This window comes from Ambystoma mexicanum, chromosome 6q, assembly GCF_040938575.1.
Source record: "Ambystoma mexicanum isolate Mex_15411 chromosome 6q, UKY_AmexF1_1, whole genome shotgun sequence".
NCBI lineage: Eukaryota > Metazoa > Chordata > Amphibia > Caudata > Ambystomatidae > Ambystoma > Ambystoma mexicanum.
This window is the reverse complement of record NC_090937.1, coordinates 974061166-974086093: the sequence shown is the minus strand read 5'-3', so window position 1 is coordinate 974086093 and position 24928 is coordinate 974061166. Positions and strand designations below refer to the sequence as shown.

The window sequence follows — 24928 nt, the reverse complement described above, 5'->3', positions numbered from 1 at the left end:
TTCCTTTTAGGCAAGATGCACATGCCTAAGGTTTTTGAAATGTTATAGCTTCAGTAAATTCAAAAGCTTACTTAAGAGGCCAAATAATCTCTCATGCCCCATACAGGAAAATACAGAATCTGCAGCAATAATCAGACGTGAATCAGCATTGAAAGTGCTGGACTCTGAGGCCATCGATTCTGGAAATTCCAGTTTAGTGCAACCAAGAAAATGGAATTAGCTTAATTTAACATCAGCAGGCACCATGATAAAAAGCTGAATATTGGAGTTAAACAGAGTTTTTGGAATTAGGATGAAATATGTGGTAAACTGCTAACATATACCTTGAAATGAATGTTATTCACAGCATGCAAAACAGCAAGATAATATTAAAGTCATCTTCAGAGAGTAACAAAGAATCTGCAAAGTTTTACCAAAACAATAATGGTGAACAAAATGCCTAAAGCACTACTATGGAATTTCTTTTAACTAATAATCTGCTCAAATTACCAATTGAATAAAAGGACAAACAAAAGCGTTTGATTAAGCTCCAGGAAGTGAAAAATGCTATTAAATCTCAGGTGTCCTAGCCCATATCAATGAAATAGAGACTGTTCATTAAAATGTTCCTTGACTTTCACGAATCAACCCTGTTAAGTGTACAACAATGTATTTCAAGTAGAGAGAACGTCCTTCTTAAATGAAAAATAAAGCACTCTCAAAAATGTGCTAATTATAGGGCAATTCCTCTAATTTATATAGGCGCCAAATAAACCGTCATAATAGATTGGAAGAAGTTGCTAATTTATTACTTGGCATACACAAGTATGCCTTCTTGAAAAAAATCGAACCACCTTTTATATGTTTTAATTGACAAAAAAACAACCAGAGCCCACATGTAGTGATTTACCTAGCTACCCAAAAACACATTTGACAATGTTCAGTTTGGAAATACAATTTAAAAGAAAGTATTCTAGGAAATGACTTGTGTGAAAAGATAAAGGTCCTGCACATTTGATATGGCAGCATAATGTTTCCAAATGGAGGCCTCTAAGATTTCATATGAGCAAAAGAAGTGACCTAACAGGCAGCTGAAAAGGAGGGATTCAGTGTACTTGGAAAGAGTGAGATTTGGGGTTGGGTGATTCTCATACACTGACTGTATTTAGAAAAGTACATATGTTTTTTTTGTTTTGTTTTTTTTTATTGAAACTTCAGCTATATGATCACAACTTAAAAGAAAAAGTCGGTCAACCATAACTTTTGTTACATAAAAGCGAGCCTGTACATCTAAAAACGTCTTACAACCAGACAACTAGATGTACTAGCAAATCACATACGTCAGGGTTCCACATCATAGCTAACTTGTGTTCATACCAAAAAAATACATAGTCATACAAAGATCAGGTCCTGATATCAAAGTAAGTAAAATTAAATTGAATTGAATCTTTGGTCTGTAGTTGAGAGACTAGGAGCATAAACTCATATCACATTCTATGAATGGCAATGCCAAAAGAAGAAAAAAGTACATATGCATTTGGAGAAAGGGAAGGGGAATCCTGTGCACCAGGACTTGGGGAGGAGATCTGGACATGGGCAGAGAAGTGACAGACACTTAATGGGATGGATGATAGATGAACCCTGTGTTGGGGTGGGTAGAGTCATCAATGCGTTCAAAGGGGTGGGGGAAAGAGGCCTTTGCAAGACAGGAAGGAGGAGGAGGCAAGAGGCCTGCCACTTAGAGGAAGATAGAGGATTTAAATACGCCCTCCTCTAATGGGGACCATTGGAGAGAAGGGGAAACTGAGACCTGCATTGTGGGTCAGGGACACAGGCAGTCCATAGCACGCCCACAAATCCACATGACAAATCGTATTCATGGATGTGACAGCGCAACCTCCCACCTGTGAAATGCCCATGAAAATCCATCCATCTCTCCGCCACCCGCAGGCAAGCGTAAGAACACTTGCGCATAGCAATCGCAGTGCGTAGGTGGGTTTGCATGTCGGATTTAGGGGTGCGTGTATGCAGCTGGGGATCTGATCAGACTTAGGTGTGCGTGTACACTGTGTAGTATGGAGCAGGAACGGTTTACAGGGGTTGGTATGCAGATTTTCAGAGCTTCACCCAAGTAACGACACACCATCCGCATATTGTCAGGATGCTGGTAACAGTTACGGGGCACACCGTACAGAATACTTAACATCTAGGCCCACTTGCGGGAGACCCCACACACTATTTGAAGGGTGCGTGTATTCACACCCAGGGGAGCATGCAAAGGTAGCTGTTTTTTGCTTTGCCTGGGGGCGTGTTGGGGGCGTTTCATCCGCGACTTGCATATACGGTTACTTTGCGCAGAAAATTCCATGAATACGTGGGACACGCATTAATTATTCTACGTGCAGGCTCATGCAGTGTCGTTCTTGGCGCACGGCCCTTGCACGATTAATGCGCTCTTTTCCATAAATCGGCCCCTCAATGCCTACCTTTCCTTTTAGGCAAGATGCACATGCCTAAGGTTTTTGAAATGTTATAGCTTCAGTAAATTCAAAAGCTTACTTAAGAGGCCAAATAATCTCTCATGCCCCATACAGGAAAATACAGAATCTGCAGCAATAATCAGACGTGAATCAGCATTGAAAGTGCTGGACTCTGAGGCCATCGATTCTGGAAATTCCAGTTTAGTGCAACAAAGAAAATGGAATTAGCTTAATTTAACATCAGCAGGCACCATGATAAAAAGCTGAATATTGGATTTAAACAGAGTTTTTGGAATTAGGATGAAATATGTGGTAAACTGCTAACATATACCTTGAAATGAATGTTATTCACAGCATGCAAAACAGCAGGATAATTTAAAAGTCATCTTCAGAGAGTAACAAAGAATCTGCAAAGTTTTACCAAAACAATAATGGTGAACAAAATGCCTAAAGCACTACTATGGAATTTCTTTTAACTAATAATCTGCTCAAATTACCAATTGAATAAAAGGACAAACAAAAGCGTTTGATTAAGCTCCAGGAAGTGAAAAATGCTATTAAATCTCAGGTGTCCTAGCCCATATCAATGAAATAGAGACTGTTCATTAAAATGTTCCTTGACTTTCACGAATCAACCCTGTTAAGTGTACAACAATGTATTTCAAGTAGAGAGAACGTCCTTCTTAAATGAAAAATAAAGCACTCTCAAAAATGTGCTAATTATAGGGCAATTCCTCTAATTTATATAGGCGCCAAATAAACCGTCATAATAGATTGGAAGAAGTTGCTAATTTATTACTTGGCATACACAAGTATGCATTCTTGAAAAAAATCGAACCACCTTTTATATGTTTTAATTGACAAAAAAACAACCAGTGCCCACATGTAGTGATTTACCTAGCTACCCAAAAACATTTGACAATGTTCAGTTTGGAAATACAATTTAAAAGAAAGTATTCTAGGAAATGACTTGTGTGAAAAGATAAAGGTCCTGCACATTTGATATGGCAGCATAATGTTTCCAAATGGAGGCCTCTAAGATTTCAAATGAGCAAAAGAAGTGACCTAACAGGCAGCTGAAAAGGAGGGATTCAGTGCACTTGGAAAGAGTGAGATTTGGGGTTGGGTGATTCTCATACACTGACGGTATTTAGAAAAGTACATATGTTTTTTTGTTTTGTTTTTTTTTATTGAAACTTCAGCTATAGGATCACAACTTAAAAGAAAAAGTCGGTCAACCATAACTTTTGTTACATAAAAGCGAGCCTGTACATCTAAAAACGTCTTACAACCAGACAACTAGATGTACTAGCAAATCACATACGTCAGGGTTCCACATCATAGCTAACTTGTGTTCATACCAAAAAAATACACAGTCATACAAAGATCAGGTCCGGATATCAAAGTAAGTATAATTAAATTGAATTGAATCTTTGGTCTGTAGTTGAGAGACTAGGAGCATAAACTCATATCACATTCTATGAATGCCGATGCCAAAAGAAGAAAAAAGTACATATGCTTTTGGAGAAAGGGAAGGGTAATCCTGTGCACCAGGACTTGGGGAGGAGATCTGGACATGGGCAGAGAAGTGACAGACACTTAATGGGATGGATGATAGATGAACCCTGTGTTGGGGTGGGTAGAGTCATCAATGCGTTCAAAGGGGTGGGGGAAAGAGGCCTTTGCAAGACAGGAAGGAGGAGGAGGCAAGAGGCCTGCCACTTAGAGGAAGATAGAGGATTTAAATACGCCCTCCTCTAATGGGGACCATTGCAGAGGAGGGGAAACTGAGACCTGCATTGTGGGTCAGTATTATTGCTCTACTCTTAAAAACTGTGCAGTGGCCTGACAGGTCAATACCGCCTTCGCCTACACCTTAAAGTAGTCTACAATAGTGGCCTCATGACACCGATCTTCAAAACCCATTTGAAAAATACACATCATTGTATGTGCTTTTGACACTAAAGATGGCTGCTAGTTATGATATGATATGATATATGATATAGCATTTGTAATGCGCCTATACACAAGTGTTTCAAGTGTTCAACATAAGGAGGAAGAATTGGAAGCATTTTCCACTTAACAATCATGTTGCTTTGCCAATCAGGAGCTGGGCCATTAAGCAAGAGGGAAACAATAGGGGGAATACCAAGGAAGCAAATCTCAGTCTCCTGATGTGCTGTCTCTCATAATATGCAGGATAGCACCGTACAATGTGTCGTATGATCTTGAAAAAAGGGGCAAGCAGTGTATTGGGAATGTGCCAGCTATGTGTCTATCAAGTCAAGGTCAAGATATATTTTGGAGATGCATAGAGGATAGGAAAGTACACTAAAAGCCAATGAACCAGCACCTTTGATTACTAGGCACCATTGGGTTCCCAAAGGTGCTGGATAATCGAGCTTTTACTGTATGACCCATATTTGAAAGCATTGTTGTAATTTCTAAAGTTATTATATCTTCTTCATCCTTTTAAACAACAATTTACATACATGTTTTAACACTTAACTCTATGCAGCTGGAATGTACATGTTTCTGCTCATAAAGTTCTTGGGGTTGGCTTGATAGTAAATTGTAATTTAGGATCGAACCCTCCACCACATTTCCACACAACCTGAAAGTCATCCCCATGGTAGCAGTAATTGTCTCTATCGTGGGGAGCTAAGACCGATCTCTGTCCTCAGTAGGGTGGCCTCTAATATATGAATGAAATGTAATGTTGGTGATGAATGGTGGTAGCTTAATCTCTGGTCTATTACATGCTGTTTTGACAGACGCTGCTCACCTATGACCTCCTTAAAAAGAAATATGTAAGGAAGCAGACTGGTCTTTACATCATTCCTTGCCCGAAGCATGAGTACAGGATTCTTGATGGCGGCCTATTGCTTGGTCTCTCAGAAAACAGGTAAGGTTTTAGTCAATTTGTTCAGCAGTGCATTATTCTTGTTTATTTATAGTGGATAAAGAACATTCACAGTGGTCATTCACACAACACAGCAATTTTCCTGAATATTTCACCCATGGCTCAAGATTAGGACAGTGATCTGAGTTTCCCCTACAAACTATTGAGCCAAACAGGTATAACTTGGGGGAAATATGCATAAGCACGCTTGAAATGTGTGCTTGTTTCTGGGATGAAACCGTTGTGCAAAGATAAGCATTTGCAGATGGTCATATGGAAGTTCCATTTCATATTGCATTGTATCAAGGAGGCTTTTTCTCACTTCTTTTATACAACCGGATATTGAAACTGTTTGGATTCTCTTCCACCATCTCAGAGATGGTTGTGACCCTAGCAACTATGATGTACGCCTGGCAGGAGCTGGGAGAACGAGTCTGGAGGTGTGGTGCAGCAGCAGGCAGTGATACAATCCTTCCAGTGCATGAGGATGTATCCCTGGAGACACCCAAGCTAGCAGTGGACTTTCTCCCTTTTATTTTGTGAGGTAGAAGGTTTTCCCACAAGTAAAGACAGATGAGGCTACCTCGCTAAAAGGCGTCAGGGGTATGATATTGTACCCAAATTGCAATCACAGATTTGTACACTAATGTGCTGATGAAACTTGGAAAGTTATTGTATGACTCCAAGTAAGACAAATTCATCTGACAGCTTGCATGTGGAAAACTGGTTAAAGTATGGACTGCATGACTGTAATCACTCACTTAGTGTGTTTGACAATTCGTGCTTACAGCAGTACCCATGAACCCAAAGACAAATGGACCCTGGTCTTCATGTAGGGCTTTAACCACACACAAATGACTGAAGAGTGTACTCTCAGATTACATTCAGTACTATAGCGACTCTTAGGAATAATGGCGGCCTTACAAATATACCCTTGTTGACAATGTTATCAATGGGTTAGTGATCCCCTTCCGCTCTTGTTTCTATAGCAGCCCTTGTGCTATTGGCTAATGCAGAGAATGTATTCTGGCATTACAGCCATTCTCACAGTGTCTGAAATGTCCTGAATGCGCTTCAAGGGATGAATAAGCCAGCCTGCCATAAACTGATCGAAGAGGTTGACACTCATTGGAACTTACCATGCACATGATGCACTGCCTGGACATCATGATTTATTACATAGAGCACCTTAGCCACTGGAGGCAGCAGCAGTGACAGCAATGTATAACTGGACATATTATTTCACAGTGGTGACGGTGATTATTTCACAAATGGTGGATCATCTGTTTTCAGTAGGCACGACTTTCAGCTTGAACAGGCAGGTAGGTCATCCAGATGCACCGCCTGGAAAAGGAGTTTTGAAAGTAGCACTTGGCCCATCCCTCTCTCTCTCTCTCTCTCTCTCTCTCATCTCCCTTAGGTTTCCCTCCCTAACCCAAGCATCTGTAACCCCCAGTTAGTGCTACCGACCAGTAACCCAATTGTCTCATAACTTTTCTGTTTACAGATGGTTCGCTGAATGCAGGCTATCTACTTCCCCAGAGGCCTCCTAGCTAGCCCTACACTGTCAATGATGTTAGTACTAGAGGGTGGGGTGTGCACCGCCAGACCCTCACGTCTCACTCAATCTCCGTACTACTCTCCTCGTACCCGTATACCCCTCCATCCAACTCAACTCACCTTCACTCTTCCACACGTCTCTCTCCTCTCTCTAATGTTACTCTCTCTAGATGTTACTCTCTCTCCGTCTACCACCATCCTCAGATATTATTTTCTTCTCTCATACCACTCTCTACTCTACTAATACCTTCTCTGCACTTCTGCAACTCTCCCTCCTCAGCACTACTTATACTCTTCCAGCACATCTACAACTACCAGCAGTACTACTCCTCTCACTGCCACTACTCTCCCCTCTTTGCACTTCCCCCATAGTCATCTGCACTTATAACCTTCACCTCCACCCTTTGATGGTACTCCTCCGTCTGTCCTACTACTTCCAATCCCTTTGCACTACTCCTACTCCTCACCCGTATGCTCAGGGACTTCGACTATACTCACTCTCTCTATTCTCACCCCATCCCCAATTCTACCCTACACTCCTCTCCTCGAGCCCCCCTCATATCTCTTCTAACACTCACTCCCTCTCCCACTGACTACTGCCCTCACACCTATCCCACACTATCTCTATTTTTCTCTCTCTCTCACCCACCTTCTATACGCCCACCTTCTATACACCCATCTTTCCACTTCCTACACTACACTGCACACACAAATACCTCACCTTTGCTAAGCTCTGCCACCAACTCCCCTATATTCTGCTTCTCTGTCTGTCATCCGTCTGGTTTCATGTTTCACCGTCACCTCCTCCTGCAACTTCGCCAAACAACCCAAACCCTGCCTTTCCTTTTGCCTGCTTCTATAGTGTGGGGGGGGGGGGCTTGTGTCTCTTTTTCCCCTTCTTATTGGTTGCAGTGATCATCTGACATCTGCACCAATCAGTGCCTGCCTTTTCCCAAGGACCCAGTTGAGAGGTTTTAAATCCCTCTTTAAGAACCTGCCACTTTTCCAGCAAGGTCTTGCATACAGTCGGATGGTTTTTCTGCTGTTTACCTGTCCTGCTGTGGGGCAGGAAATGATTGTGTCTGCTTTGGTGCTGAGTTCTCTGGGGTGCTGGTCACTGTTAGGTTGGGGTGCTGGTTTACAGTACAGATGATTTGTTGCACTCCTAATACCTGTGCATCGTCTCATCCTGGCCCTGCAAATATACGGACAGTGTCATGGTGGGTAAGCCTCAAACTGTGTCAGTGGTGATACATCTCACAATACCACACAGCCAATCCATACAATATCTGTATCTTCTTGCTCCACAGAGAGGCGAGAGGGTGGGGCCAAATCCATATAAACGTCCATGGTCTTAGTCAGTTGGTGGAGAAATTAGGTGCAAAAGCTCACTGGAGAGGTCAACCGAAAAAGCTGGAGAAGGAGCCAGAGCTGTAGACAGGAAAATTAAGAGATCCCCTGGAGCCTGGCGGAAGTCTTGGGAGAGGCGCTGAAGATGGAGTAAGGAGATAGGGTTTTGCAGGGGATGCCCAGAATGCTGGGGAAGGTCACACCCGGGAGGTGGGGAATCAAGAGACCCAGCGGCCTCGGAGGATAAAGGGCCAGGTGGCTGGGGAGACAAAGGCCAACAAGTTGGAAGATGATTAACCCAAAGTGCTGGGAGGCGACAAAACCAGAAGGAGAAGAAGGTGCTCAAAGGGGTGAAGATGGTGAGAGAATTAGAAGAGAATTGGATAACCTAAATTGTTATAAGAGAGGTGCCCAAATGGGTGAGGAAGGTGCCCAAATGGCTGAGCAAGGTGGCAAGCAGGTGGTGGCCAGTGCAAGAAAACACTGGTGAGAGGTGGATAAGAAAAGAACAGGTTCTAGAGATGCAAACATGTTGAAAGAGTTGATGAAATAAATGGAGGAGTGAGGAAACATCAGGAAGTGGATGGAGTAGGTGTTAGAAAGAAGGGGAAACGTGTAACATCAAGAAGGTGCAGGAAGAGGAACTTCGAGTGAAAGTGGAAGATAACAAGGAACTAGAAGAGGAGGTGGTAGAGAGAGAGGTGTGGGGTGCAGAGGAGGAATCTAATACTGTTAATGTGTAAGGGGAAGTAATCACATCACAAGAGAGGTGGGGTATGAAGAGTGAAGAGAAAGTGATGGGCCCAAAGATACAAAAGGTGAAGGAACAAGACTTGACATGGGATGATGAAACAAGGAGAAGAAACACAGAAAACTGTGGGGAAAGGGTTTGGAAACCCCTTAGAGACCCATAATATGGGGACTAGATGAAGAGTTCAGGAACCTCTTAAAAACTCACAAGGTGGACTCAAAGGAGTTGGGAGACCTTGGAGCTGAGACTGTGTGCTTACTGGTAATGGTGTTAGGCAACCAGAAGAGATGGGCCCAATCTTACTGTGATCTGGAGATATTTTAATTGGAACACTCTTAACGTGAGACACTTTAAAAACAATTATTTGTGTTTTTAGTATGCAAAATATCGTTACACAATTTATTCATAAATAAGGCTTCCAGTTTTCAGTTTTTACTGATTTCCCCCCATAAATACAGATGCAAATCAATCTGCTTTCTGTCTGTATTTATTTTTAAAAATTGAAAAAAACAGGCCTATCGTATTTCAGACATGCAGGATGGTGTAAAGGTTGTAAAAATATAGCATTAAAGTTCTTCAAATTGCTGACAGCATATATCTTAAGGCAGCAGCAGTCACTGAAGTGACAGTTTGTGTTATGGAAAAAATGAGTTGCCATTTATTTCCTAAATGGCTGCATGTGTGCTTTAATAAATGCATTTTTTATTAGAATAAATGCAGAGAAATACTGGTTGCAAATTATCTTTTTATATGACACAAAATAAATGTGGATAAATACAGAGAAAAAAGGCCCAAAAGTAAATATGGATAGATACAGACGGAAATGGCAGGAAAATAAATACCAGAAAACCGGGAGCCTTATAAAATTCATGTCATATATTTCATACAATTTTTCATTATAAAACCCACACTCATCTTAAAATGTCACTAAAATCCAGACTCATCTTAAAATTTCTCTAAAAACCCACATTTTCAGTTAACACGTAACTAAACCCAAAAGCATATCCTCGCCTCCAGTAATTACTTGCCATAAATCATTATAAATCTTTATAATAATTGTCACTACAGCTAAGATTAGCGAGACTTGTGATGTTGTCATTAGTCTATCCCAAAAGTCCATAGAAACAACTGCCGAAAGTGAATGCAAAAAGGACCCAAAAAATGATACCCGATCCGAAGCAGTCAAAGGACATTTTATTACCACATGTTTCAAAGTCTCGACATCCTCCGTTTTACACAATCAACACTTCCACGATTCCTTTGGGATATCCAGACTCGGACCAATCCTTACCAAAGTTGGTAGGCAATTTAGTCTAAATTTGAAGTACCACCTGCAAAACCTCTGTGCCAGGAACTTTCTTAGGTAAATTCTAATGTCCTTTGTCAGAGTATAATAAAGCACATTATTACAATAGATCTGTTGAGGTATTTAAAATCTTTAATCACGTCCCATCATTTGATTTTACTTTTCATAACTATTTTGGAATCTGTACTCAAAATACCCGACCCTTCCATAAAGTGGATACATCGCTTCTTATAGTTCCAAAGAAAGATGTTACGCCCGCCATCCATAATCTCACCCAAATATGCCCCCAAAGTGGGTCTCTCCATTTTGATTACCTTAACATATGTAAACAAGCATCACTTCAAGTATTGTGCCCATCATGACTGAAGAAGCAGTTCTAAACACATTATACTTATGGGCATAGATCTAGCAGACCCAACACCTCTTTCAAAACGATACCCTCCCAAGATATCTAAGAATTGCCTACTAATGAAATGTATACATTTGGTTTTGTATGACACCATAGAGGTCCCTTCCATTCAATAGAACTCTATTAGGGGGATCAGAGAAAATGCACACATCCTACTTTTTATGACCTTCCTTAAGGTTGTGCAAGATAGCACCTTGATCTCGATGATCTCTTTTAGTACTTTCAGTGAATCAACAATGTAAAATGAGAAGCCCAGGTACTTAAAGATATTAACTTCTGCCACTCGTGTTTCATTAATTGATCACACACAGTGTTTCCTTCGCTTGTTGTTACTTATTGTTACTACAAAGGATTTTGACAGATTTATCTCTAGTTTATTAAAACTTGGATATATTGACATCCTTTTAATGATCTCTTTAACCCTGCCGGGGTAAAATCCAATAAGATCAGATTGTCTGCATAGGCAATGCAGTTTGTTCTTAAACCAGCACATCTGGATGGGTATCCTCCCCAACTGTTGCTCACTTCCCGCAGATCCGCCAAGAAAAGCTTCAATAATATGCTAGCTAATACACATCCTTGTCTTACTCCTTTGCCCAGAGGGATAAACCTAGAAAGATCTCTGTCAGTGTTTAATCGTACCCTTGCTTTTAATTGAGTATAGCAATACAAGCATCTTTCATAAACCTGGGTCAATCCCCCACAAATTCAATTTCATCCATAACATTCCCAAGTCAGCACTGTCGAATGCTGAGGAGAGATCCACTCCCGCTATATACAGACCCTCTCCCGGTGCCTCCTCTGGCTTGGACCATACAAGAAGCAAGCGTCATACCGCTTAGTGTGGTCCCAAGGCTTTTTCTAAACCCTGTCTGTAGAGGGTTTAAACTGTTAACTCTGCCCACTTAGTTAGATCCTTTAGTGCCAAAGCCGCCAACATTTTGGGGGATGCATCCAGTAATGAAATGGGGCGATAACTAATTGGAGACCCTGTAGGGCCTTTTTCTAAAATTGGAACCAAAATAGGCACAGTTCACGACTCGGGACAATTGCCTGTTGCAATATCTACTTAAACAGTCGATAAAGGACATCTGCCCGTAGTTCCTTTCCACTTTTTAGAAGCCGATTGGACATTCCAGTGGGCCCACTGGCTCTCGATACGTTTAGCCCCTTTATTATGGTCACAACATCATCTTTGCCAAAAACATATGTCCACAGTATTTCTGATGGCCTATCAGCATTTGATTTTCCTAACGCACCACTCGCATCCCCTTTATATTTCACTGAAGCAACCCATGCACCCTCAGAAACACACCAGGCCTGACAATGTATTTGCATCTTATTCTTGTGATTCAATTGCCACCAAACCAGTCTAACATCTTTTCCAATCAGATTCCTAAACAGGTCTTGATTTTCCTTTATATTGATTTGCAGCTTGTGACCTTCACCCATCTTTTCTACTTTTGTCTACAACACTTGACGGCCTGTGCCTCAGTGTTACTTTCTATCATATTTGCTTTCCTCAAATTCCTAATGTCGGATCGCATTGATCGCTTCTTTAGGGCAATAGCCTTGTCAAAGTGGGATTTGTCAATAACAAAAACCTCTTGCTTCCACCAACGAGTTGAGGCACTATACTGCTTCATCAGCGTTAGTGTTTGTGTAAACTCACCTGGCGCAGTACACCGCTCTATCGTTTTCACATAGCTTGCCCCACCATCTTTCTATACATTTATTCACATTGACCATGTTTCTACTAAATTGGAACACTGTTCTTCGAGGCTTTACCACAGGATTTGCACACCTGGCTTCCTTTATTGCTTTTCCCTTTTCAAAAATGAGTAAGGAACAATCAGCATATTATGATCACTATCTCCAGTCAATATCACATCAAACGATTTCATATTTATGCCTTTGATGTTTTCTACATAGGTATTACCTATGGTTGATTTTGCAAAGGAACCATGCCACGTCTGTGTAGGGATCGACTCTGGGGATGCCAACGCATTTAACTGCCGAAAGTCCCATCTTGCTAAGATTTGTGCCCATGTGAGCCCACATTTACTGTTTTTACACTATAGGTCAGTTTCAACTACCCCACTTAACCCCCTCCTGTTACCCAATTTTTCAAAGGGGGATATGAGACCAATTCCAGACCGAGTCTATTTCCACTCTCAGCAGATTAAAGTAGAGATTGATGGTTAAGACAGTTAAATCTCTGCCGTATATCCTTGCAGTGAAGGAGGCAGTGCTTCTGATATTGTCGAAATACTATTTTCTTTTTTTATTATTTATATATTTACAATTATATACATAAGCAAGAGTAAAACAAACTGAGCATAATAGTGAAACAACAAAGCAGAGAAAGGAAAAAGAAAACTCAAAAAAAGTCATTACATTTGTTCCAGATCCTATCATACGAGGTCAATTTGCGTTTCAATTTATAAATAATTTTTTCAATCCTTGAAAGACTGCATTTCTTGGACCCAATCCTCATATAAAGGAGGAATCCGGCTTTTCCAACCTCGAAGTACCAATCTCTTGCCGACAATGGCACCCCTAAAAAGCCACTTTTTAAGGGCAGAGAAGAGATCTGACAACCCAGAGTCATCGCCTAGGATCATTGTCTTGAAATCCAAGGTGGACCCCCCACCAGTAATCGTGTCACATACATCACAAACTTCACTCCAAAAACCTTTTACCTGTATACAGCTCCACAGCATGTGTTCTAAAGATCCGACATCCTATACACATCCCCAGCACTCATCACTGTCTGTAAGTGTCAGGGATGGCACTCTGTCAAGAGTGGGACAGGGTACCCAGGTAGGGTTTGGGTGGCTGTGCTGAAGTAAGGTAGCAGATAAGCACACACAGCAGGAAGTTCAACAAGAAAGAAGAGTAGGAAACTGTAGCTGTGTGCCAAAAGGGGCAAAAGATACAAAGGTACAAACAAACTGGATTCCCTCTTGCGGTGTATGCTGAAATGGGAAAGAGTGTTCCACGAACCTTAGGAAACTCCAGCCTTCTGCACAGATTGCTATAACAGAGGCCCACGCTGTATGCTCATGGCTGGGAACAATAGCAGTGGGTGTCTGTAACACTGAAAACGCGACAAGGGAAGGGGCAGAGGTTGCCTGCCGGAAACCAACAGGCAAGCTCTGTACAAAGGGATTACATAAGACACATGAGAAGACAAGAACAGAAATATCCAGCGAAAAGGAAGTCAATGAGCAATCTAGCAGAAGGAAAGGCAGTTAGACTGACATACATAACCTAGGGTCGAGTACAGAGGACTCAAGGAAGAGAACAAGGGAGCAGCAGTCAGGAAAACAGAAGGGCTGCAAAGTAGGAAGCAGGTCTGCAGTCAAGAGTGGCACTAGGTGCAGGCAAACTGTAGTGGACTGTGGAGGACTGTAGTAGGCTGCAAGGCAGGGAGTCCAGAAGAACAGGACAGAGAGTGATTAGTAGTAGGCGACAGACAGAGTGCCCAAAAGAATAGGGCCGCGAGGTAGAGAGCCCAGCGGAGCAGGGCTGTAGGCAGCTAAGTGTAAAACACGCTGTAAGGCAGAGGAGTGTAGCAAGCCGCAAGGCAGGGAGCCAAGAGGACAAGGGTTGTAGGTAGCGGAGGGAGACAGGCTGCAAGGAAGGAGCCCAGAGGACACGGGCTGTAGGCAACTAAGAGGTGCAGGCTGCAAGGTAGGGAGCCCAGGGGACAAGGGCTTGGAGACAGCAGAGGGTTGCAAGCTGCAAGGTAGGGAGCCCAGGGGACAAGGGCTGTAGGCAGCCAGAGTGAGGCAGGCTGCAGGGCAGGGAGCCCAGAGGACAAGGACTGTAGGCAGCCGGAGTGAGGCAGGCTGCAGGGCACGGAGCCCAGAAGACAAGGACTGTAGGCAGCCGGAGTGAGGCAGGCTGCAGGGCAGGGAGCCCAGAGGACATGGACTGTAGGCAGCCGGAGTGAGGCAGGCTGCAGGGCAGGGAGCCCAGAGGACAAGGACTGTAGGTAGAAGGCAGCAGAGCGACATCGGCTGCAAGGCAGGGAGTCCGGAAAGGGCACTGGATCAAAACAGGATAATGCAGCAACAGGAACAGCATACAAAGTTGAGGGTCAAGGCAAACAGGAGCGGGGAGATCTCAAGATGCAAGACACTGTGCTCCTGCAGGCAGCTGCTTATATACAGCCCTGCCCTGTTCTGAGGCAGGCTAATTGACAGCACCTGGAGCAGCACACCTGAAGACAATCTGCCTCCTCCCTCTCTGGTCCTGAGCAGGTGGAAGCAGCACTGGCCGCTAGAGCTTCTAGGGATTGTGGTCCCAATAACGATGAATGAGAATAGCCAGGAATTGAGGACTGTAGCCAGGTGCATTATGGTACGTGTAGTTAGTTGAGTAAAATAAAAAAGCATCAAAGTCACGCAAATGAGAATTAAGGACCAAAATGTGAATAGGGGCTGTTCCAAGAGTATTCTGTAGGTAAATGAATAACAATTAGTCCATGATGGTTGCCAATGCGTGCGCCAGCGGCGCAGGCATGATAGTAAGACCCTTTTTGTGTAAAGTCTCCGGGCACCAGAATACACGATTAAGAATCTTAATTTGTCGAGATCTTTCACCTAACTTCAGTGAGCACAAGGAAACATTTCTGCATATATTTTGACAACATTCAGAATCAATCTCAAAGCCAATCCTCTCGCTCCAAACCTCCCGTAGTTTGTCATTACCCTGATAATTTGACACAATCAATTTGTAAATTCTACTCGCCAGACCACCCTCCTTTCCATTAGAATTAGTAAGAAAGATGTTCAGGCCCAGAGTGTCTGACCAGTCAACATCACCTACAGACTTCTTCAGACGCCTATAAGCAGAATCCGATAGGTTATCAAAGTCCCATCTCACTCTCATCTCATTCGCAGTCATCCATCGGCCATCCTTACTGAGATCGGAAATCTGTTTAATGCCAGCAAGATACCAATCAGGCCAGAAAATGGTTTTAATATTGTCTCAAATCTTAGGGTTCAGCCAAATTGAGGCCTGCTGACATTTAAAAGCATCTACACCCAAAAACACCAACAACTCACTCCAAGCTGAGCGCAAAAAAAGTCGTCACTTATGATCTACTGCCAGAATCCTTAGTATTAGTAGTTGACAAAGCTTCCGGGCCAAGCGGACCAAAGTCATTCGATTCTGCCACCGCCCAGCGGTCCGACGCCCCACTCAAAAAAGGAATGAATGAAAGAGATGAAAAGGCCAAGTGATAGGCCTTAAAATTGGAACCCCCAATCCACCCCGATGAACTGGAAGTTGCAATTTCCAAATACTAAGTCTCGGCGGTTTCTTATCCCATAAAAATTCTTGAATGAGACAGTCTAAGTCTTTCCAGTAACTATTATTAATTCTCAAGGGAAGCATACTAGCTATGAAATTATTTTTGGGAGCCAAATTCATTTTAAGGGCGTTAACCTTACCCCACAGGGACAGATTAAGAAGAAACCACCTTGCTAAATCCATTTTAGAATCTTTAATGATCTTACACATGTTCACATCGACCATATTTGAAATAGGAGAAGTCAGCCAAACACCCAGCTAGCGCAAGCGCGTATCACACCATTGAAATCCCAATCCCGTGACTAGAGATTTATCACATTGAGGCGAAAGAGGCAATACCTTTGACTTTAAACAATTAATCTTGCTGCCCGAAGAATCATGGTAACCATATAAAATCCGCATCAGGCAGCGGAGAGATTCATCCAAATTCTGAAGCACCAACAAAAGATCATCCGCACATAACCAGGCCTTCTGCATAACTCCCCAGCAGCTTATACCATGCAAACCCGGTTCATTTTTTAGACAAATAGCAGGCGGTTCAATCACTAAAATGAATAGAAGTGGTGAACATTTGTCTTAACATCCACCGTCGGATTAGTATACAAAAGCGCAATCCATGAAATGAGGACATCACCAAGATTCTTCTCCCTTAGAGTTGACAAATAAGTCCCAGTTAACCCTGTCAAATGCTTTATCAGCGTCAAGGGAAAGGACAGCGGCATCACAGTTGACCTCATCAGACTTTTCCATGCTAAGTAACAATTTCAGAATATTACTAGACGTGCGCCGATTTTTCAGAAAGCCAGATTGCTCTTCATCAATTAATTTAGGAATAAACTTCTCTAGTCATAAGACCAGAACCTTAGCCAAGATTTTATTATTTATAAGACTGATGGGACGGTAATTTGCTGGATGATTGCGGTCCTTCCCTTTTTTCAGAAAAACTGAAATAGACGCATGACATGTACTTTTAGGCAATGCCTCACCCGATTTACTGGCAATAAACATATCTCTCAAAAGTTCCAGGGCCGAATCTGGAAGAATTCTATAAAATTCACAAGGAAGCCCATCCGGACCAGGGGATTTACCAACATTCAGTTTTGAAATTCCATTTTTAACCTTATCAATTATCAGATTAGCATCCAGAAGTTCACGTTCATCATCCTGGATCTTAGGAAGCATAATTTTTCCAAGGAAATCCCTCCCCCTGCCTGTGATGCCAGCCTCAGTGCTGTATAGTTTCATGTAAAAGTCCCGAAAAACTGAGTTTATTTTTTTAGGATCAAATGTAATTCTGCCTTCCAAGTCGATAATAGAAGCAATAGCAGATTCAGGCACTCTCTTTTTCAGCCTATATGCGAGCCATCTATCGCGCTTTTTTCCTTTTTCAAAGTATGCACAACGAGAGTAGAACAAACTACGTTCTGCCCTTAGTGACAAAATATCATCCATTTCTTTTTTAATTCTCCTCAAGATTGTCAATTTAGTAGAATTAGATGGATCAAGCATTACATCCTTGGATACCTCACTAATTTTTAGGTCAAGTTCCAGCCTGCTTTTTTCTTCTCTTTTCTTTTTACTACTTGACAGTCCCAGGCAAATCCCATGCATGCAACATTTAAAGGCTTCCCACTTGTTCAGTAAATTGACCTCACATGAGCGATTCTCATCAACGAAAAAGTTTGCCTCCGACACAATCCAATCTAAAATATCATCATCCATTAAAATAGATGTATTCAGTTTCCATGAAAAGGACCTGCAACATTGAAATTTAAACCTCAAACGCATTGTCACAGGGGCGTGATCACTCACCAGTATATTACTGATATTACAAGAAATAAAGCTTTCAGTCACCGCCCCGCCAGTCAAAAGCATATACAGTCTAGAATACACACCATGAGCTCCTGAGAAAAAACTATATTGGCGTTTATCTGGGTTCATAAGATGCCAGTTGTCTTTCAAGTTGTGTTCCATTAAAAGCGACATAAGTGCTCTATGATGAAGATCACTCCGAGAAACCCGTCCGACCTGACTTCTATCAAGCAGAGGATCAACAATAGTATTGAAATCTCCTCCAAGAAGGATATTAGGCGAATTCAAATCTAAAAGAGTCTATGCAACCATTCTAAAAAATGAACCATCATCAACTGTGGGTGCATACACATTGTAAAGAGTCAATAGTGCCGCCTGAATTTCAACCAACAAAGCAATCATTCTCCCTTCTTTATCAGCACATTCTCTCAAAATTTTAATAGGTATATTTTTGTGAATTAATATGGCTACTCCTCTGGATCTCACCGTAAAAGAAGACCCAAAAGCAGCTCCAACCCATTCTTTCTCTAATTTTGGGATCTCCTCAGCTAAAATATGTGTTTCTTGTAAAAAGCAATAATACGCCTTCATATCATCCAACATTGTAAACACTTTCTTTAACGTTAACTGCACCTTTTGGCTTCAAAGCCATCATTGCACTATTATCAGAAAAATAAAAAACAAAAAAATAAAAACATAAAGTAAAAAACAGACAAATAAACAACCAAGAAAAAGAACAGTCCAGACTGTGAAGTCTATTCAGCCTAAAAAATATTAAAGAAAACATTAAAAAACAATCTCTAGGACCTCTCCCAAGTCCCATATATTATCCCCATAACTTTAAATTTTTCATTGTAAATCACTAACGATAAAACCTGCTTCAAAAAACAGAAAAACAAACTAAACATCAAACCTAAACACAAAAAGCATTATTAATGGACCCCAAAGTCCACATACCCCTGTCAGTAACACTATATCCTGAAACTTACCAAAAACATAAAACATAAACCTAAGGAATCATTTAAAAACAAGTATAACCACGCTACCTATTCAAAGGACATAACACCCACTGTAATTAGTGAGCCCAGGAACTAAGCTGCACAAAATTCCCAGTAAATCTGTACTTGATTAGAAATAAACATGAGATAAACTGTAAAAACAACTGAGTTTGTAACATGTCCCACAGTGCTCCAAGATTAAAACAGTGGCAGAAAACAAAAGTAGAATGGAGAAAAAATGCGAAAATATTGTCCGCCATAACGTAAAACATTCAGGACAGATATTACTCCTCGTGACAAGCAACCATGTAGAAATGACATGTTCATCACGCGTGTATGCAAAAAAATCCTGGAAACAGCCTTGAGCTCCACAGTAATAATATGTTGCTTTCAATCCCAGGCAAAGAGGTATTGTTGATGTAAAACATTTCGTTTCCCATTAAAAGTATGTTCAGGCAAAATGAAGTATCAGTTCAATCACCTCCATGAGCACAGGTTGAGAGGAGATAGAGGCAGGATAGATTCAGCAACTACAATGCACTGAAGTACGGAGCCACATAACTGAAAAAACTCACCGCAGATGTCATCCAATTCCGACATTTTATGGAGCTGCGAGACCCATGAGATCATGACCCCAGCAGCCGAAATCCAATGCAGCCCTGCAGAATCGTAAAGATGGAATGGCACCCGGAAATTCAGTGAAGCTGGGTTGTGGTAAGCTGATCCACGCGTCGTGCGTCTAGGGTCCTTTATTCTAAAGCGGCATCCGAAAAATGAAAACAATGAAGCAGCCGGAGAACACGCAGAAAATAACACGTAGCCACTCCGTGTTCTTTAAATCAACGTGTTATAAAGTCCACTGCCCCAGGATTAAAATAATAGAATACGGAATGGATCCATTATCTGAAGACTGTGTCGGAGTTGGATGGAATGCTCAGAGGTTTGCTGAAGCCCAACACAGCGCAAAGAGGTTCCATTGTAATTGTTTGAAAATAGCAAGCGTTAACTGACCATTTTACCGGCGCCATTTTAATGCATATAAATGTATGAATAAATGGCAAAATGTAATATAAATAAGTGGTAAATAAAAATATATGATCCAAACTGAGCAGAAGGGAACATGAAAAACACATCCTAACTGAGGGGAGAAGTTATAGGAAGGTCTCTCTTATATATTTCCAACCAGTTCATGGCTTGTGCAGGGTCTGAAGTGCTCTTTTCACCATCCGGCATTACAATTGTAAAAACATTACTTTTGTTAAGGAAGGCCTACAAGTTAAGTTGTTTGGCCAGGTCTTTTGCATTCTTAAACGATTTCCTCAGGAGTAGAAATTATTTGGGAAAGTCAAAATAAAAATAAAAATAAATAAAAATAGGTTTACCTTTGAATGAAGCTTTCCCCTTCAGTCTGGCTGCATTCATCAAGCACTCCTTTGATCTTTGATTAAAAAAGGATACAAGAATGTGTCTCGCCTTGACCCCCATGAGCTTTCCAATTCTGAAGGCATTATCAATGTCATCCTTTGTAATTGAGTCACAGTGGAAACTCTCCTTAAACACTTGAATAATCAAGGTAGTCAAAGCTTCATTTCCAACAGAGTCATCTACTCCAACCAATCTGATGTTTTTAGCCCTCATCCTCATTTCCATCTCCAAATGCATTTCCTTTTCTTTCTGCAAATCAGATTTCAAATTGTTGTAAGCCTGAAAGCTGCCAGCTATTTCAGTGCTCATAGTTAAAGATGATTTTTCCAAATCAGACACTCTGCCATCAAGTTGACCTGTTTTTAAGTTGAGCTCAGCCAGAGTAAGCTTGACATCACAAACATCCTGGTGAACCTGGAGAAGTATTTTGTAGACATCTTGAATGCTTGGAGTATCATCCATCTCCACAATCTGTTTGGGCTTCTTTGAAGCAGGGTTTTCAGCCTCTTCTATCTTTTTCTTAGAATTCATAATAATTTCTTATTAATGTCTTCAGGGATAGGTCCAGGAGCTGTTGAGATAAGCTGCTACTCCTTACTTGCTTAATTTTAAATGCCATCAATATCCCTCCAAACGGATGCCCTTTGTTGCCTTTCTTAGCATTTTTTGTTATAACACTAAACCCATCCATTATGGGCTTTGACATTAGGCATGTCTCCTGTACAAAGACAATGGGCCTCATAATAAGTTTGCCGGTCCGGTAGTAACAGGGCCAGTAAGCTATCGGTGCCGTTACTACCGGACCCGCAAACTATGAGTTCTGCTCGCGGGTGCCTTTTCGCCCGCCAGGTGTGACATGGCGGGCGTACCGGCACCCGCGAGCAGAGCATGTTGGATGCACCGCCACCATTGGGGGCTCAAATGGGAATGGGGAAGAATATTTTCCGGCACCCGCGAATGGGCAATTACTGTGTCCGGCAAGGACGTAATGACCCGGTAATTGCCCATTCGCGGGCGCCGGAAAAAAAATGATACCAGCACAGCTACCACAGTATCATAATGAGGCCCAATGTCATATATTAAAAAGAGAGCCCTCGTACCCACTTTCTGAAAACAGCTCCACCCCCGGGAATTCCAATGCAGCACTTTACACTCCTCCGTTTATTTATCCAGGTCTCCCCTACTTAGTAATGGTAAGTGTAGATGCCAGCCAAAACCAGTTTCCTGGGTCCTTGTCCAGGTGGACCTGCCTCCATCCATCCTGTGTCATGGAATACGTTATATTCATTTTGTTCTGCAAACCCTCCCCCGGCTGTCCACATGATGTCCCCCTAGATCCTTCTTCTTGGCATAGTAGCATTCATACCCCCTTATTAGTAGTTCCTCCTGATAAGCATAGATCAGTTTCTCAATCACCTTTGAATAAACATGAACTACACACTTCCCCATCCTCCGTTTATCAAATAAATGAACAAACTTAATATCCAAATAGAAAACCGCACTCAACTCATTAATAGTAGAGAAGAGCTGCAGTCTGCAGTACTCTAACTCGATACAGTGGAGTTTCTCTCTCCTCTTCAAATTATGATTAAAAAATCAAGGGTGAGAATGTTGCTGAGGTATGGCTATTTGTCCCAATTTGTGCATCCCACATTTGCCCTGTTTCCTTGCCCACCCTTGATATTCACCTTTCCTCAAATGCGCTTTTTTCAATAGAAGATATTAAATTGGTGGTACTTGTGTGATGGACCACAGCATCCCGCCTTACATGCACAAACACATTCAATCACAGGCATGTTACTAGGCTCCCCTCTACCCTCACAGGTAAGAGCCAACACTTCCCTATCAATGATCAGACTTGCCCCACCTACTTTCCTTTTAGCTCCACTCCCCACCCTTTTCCCTTTCTTCTTTTATGTTAACTGCTTTCTGTTACCCACTGCTACTTTCACTGGGACCTCTTGGCTTATGTTACCGTCCACATTAGATTTGTTAACGTTGGCCTTTTTACGGTCCACCTCTGATGGTGATGGGATCTGGGAATCTTCTATTACAATTATGTTTTGGTTAGTCATTGCTTAGTGATCCCCAAGTCTGCTTTGCCTCACACCTTTACAATTCTTGGACTTTTTCATTCTCACCCCATCCTTAGCCCGAGGAGCACACTCCAACGTCCCTCCCCCATCACTCACCAACACCTGTGCAATAGTCTTGCTGTTCACTGCATTGGTTTGTGTTTCCATGTGTACACTGGTGAGAGTCTTACTTAAGTCCACCGATCTTCTTTTTTCATGTGGACTACAAAAATCTCCTTTCAATAAAAGATCTTTTAGCTCTTTGAGAACCCGGAATTCGCTCTAACGTCCCCCACTACAGTGTCATATATGCGTATGAAGGATTGCAGAACCAAATGTAGTGCCACTAGTGGGCTGTCTCCACTTCTTATGACGTCTTCCGTATCCATCAATTTACAGAACACTGACGAGGGTGGGCAGTTATCAGTGCCCCAGACTCATCCCTGACCCCGTTGCTGGTCAGCTGAGCCTCAATATTACTCTGTACGTGACTCACTTCCAACTCACTCTATCCGGGGAATCAAACATTCTCAGGGACTCACTTAATTCGGCGTTTAGTGACGATGAGGCCCTTCCGGGGCGTTATCCTGTCTTCCAAACTGATGCATATGTTTTTAAACGACATACTCGCTTGTCTTTCAGTGTCCTGTAGCACCAGGCCAGATATTTCGATTCCATCTCCATAATCCGTGACTGAACATATCATTGATGCATTAGCAATGTGATGACCCACCTTTACGGACTCACTAAAAGTTATATGCGGTGCAGAGGAAAAATAACGCTGTGATCTTTCCCAAGTCCTCACCTTTGTGCGCTAAAAGATTGTTTTCCATAAATTCATCTATGGGCATCTGCTCTGCACTTCTTGGATTAAAGCGTTTTAGTTTCCTTTATGGCAGGTTTCCTACACTTGAACTTTGTAGACTCAGCAGCCGGTTTGCACAAGCGGTTAGCCCCAAACAGATGGTAGTTCACTCTGACTATTACCTTTCTAGCACAGTATTTCAATCACAGATATTACTTGCTCCGTTTGTGGGACTTCGTTATAGTCCACACCATTTTCAAAATGATGAGCTTGTACCCAGGGCCCCTTCCCACACAGTTTTCACCTGCTGACTGATCCGTTCCACTGCAGAGTGCAGAATGCACTTGCTGCTTGGTTTGGGCAGCGGCTGTGGCTGCAGCTGCGATTGGGGGTGAACCCCTCGGTTCAGGATACATTAGATAAGCCCAATCTAGTAGAACCATGGCTTTGGACTCTACCAGGACAAGACACATGATGACTAGAAGGCCTGGTTCAGTTCTTCAATACACCCTACAGAATGCTCAACACACTTCTTTTGTATTAACATTTTTGCCCGCGTGGAAACAGAGCAAACAAGTGTGTAATGATGACTCAAACAGTACACCTGTGTTAGCAGCTAGACTGCGGCTTAGGCAAAGGAGCCTATGTGCAAAATATATGAGTCTTCTGCAAGCTCTGCTGTTAGCCCCCAAAACTGACAGCTGCCTCACAGCGTGTTAGCGTATTTTCAGCTTTTTTTGCTCCCAAAAGGCAAAAATTACTGCTCCCCACAATATTACTCCCCTGTTGGAAGCAAACACTGTGCCGCTCCGGGCACTCCTGCTCACTGCTTGCTGCCAGCAGGGTGTCCTCACTGCATTCCCTGCTCCGCCACTCTCCTCTGCTATCCTCTGGACTTCCGTAAAAGGCAAAGGTCCGACACTCGTGCAATCGTGCACCAGTGATCCTCCGAGTAACGCTCCTCTTGGCATTCAGGTGTCAATGTGTCCAGGCATCCAATACGTTCAGGCATCAAGGCATCAAGCCGCACCATAAGGCAGCAGTAAGGAAATGCAAATGAACGGGCACATCCGACACACAAATTCCATCAATCGCGAGACACTTTCTTTTGTTAAGCTGTCCGGAAACACTATACATCTTTTAGTTTAACGTAGGCCTTACTAGTTTGTTATTTTGGCCCCAACCTGTACATATTTTCTAAATAAATACAACAGATGTACAATGTACAATATACTGAACCCAATAAAAGTAGCAAGGGTGGAGTGGATAGAATCCTGGTACCAACTGGATTTTGGCGTCATCGGGATGATGAGGCATTTGCCCTGTTGATTAGACTTGCACCAGGTTTGATCCCTGGTCACATGGTTTATCAAGGGCTTATGAAGGGTACAACAGGTAGGCCTTCAATGCTGCAGCCACATATTAGTGAAATGAAAGTCTATGTACACTAGCAGCAAAGATATATTTTGATCAGCGTTGAGATCTATGGCCAATATGGCCGATTCGGCTGATAATAAAAAGTGATATGTAGAGCCGTACTCTCAGGTACATTATTGCAAGAGGCCATGATCCTGGTGGCTTCTGGGGTTGGAAGATGGGGTCTCAGCCTCAGCTTTGTGTTCTGTGATTCAATTCAATTGAATTTTCCTGTCACTGCCATAGAACTCCATTTCGAGGTGAACCAAGGTAGCAGCATGGTGCTTACCTTGGAAGTCATGGAGATCAGGAGAAGCAGAATAGCACGCTATTAGATA

The 24928-nt window shown here is 42.3% G+C and overlaps 1 protein-coding gene across 1 annotated transcript in view; it reads left to right on the top strand.

Moving 5' to 3' along the window:
- LOC138516394 (uncharacterized) overlaps positions 1-24928 on the top strand; it is a 746393-nt gene that overhangs the window by 624076 nt on the left and 97389 nt on the right. Inside the window, exon 26 of the mRNA XM_069631475.1 lies at positions 5234-5364. Coding sequence (XP_069487576.1) covers positions 5234-5364 — 131 coding nt within the window. The remainder of the gene's footprint in view (positions 1-5233; positions 5365-24928) is intronic.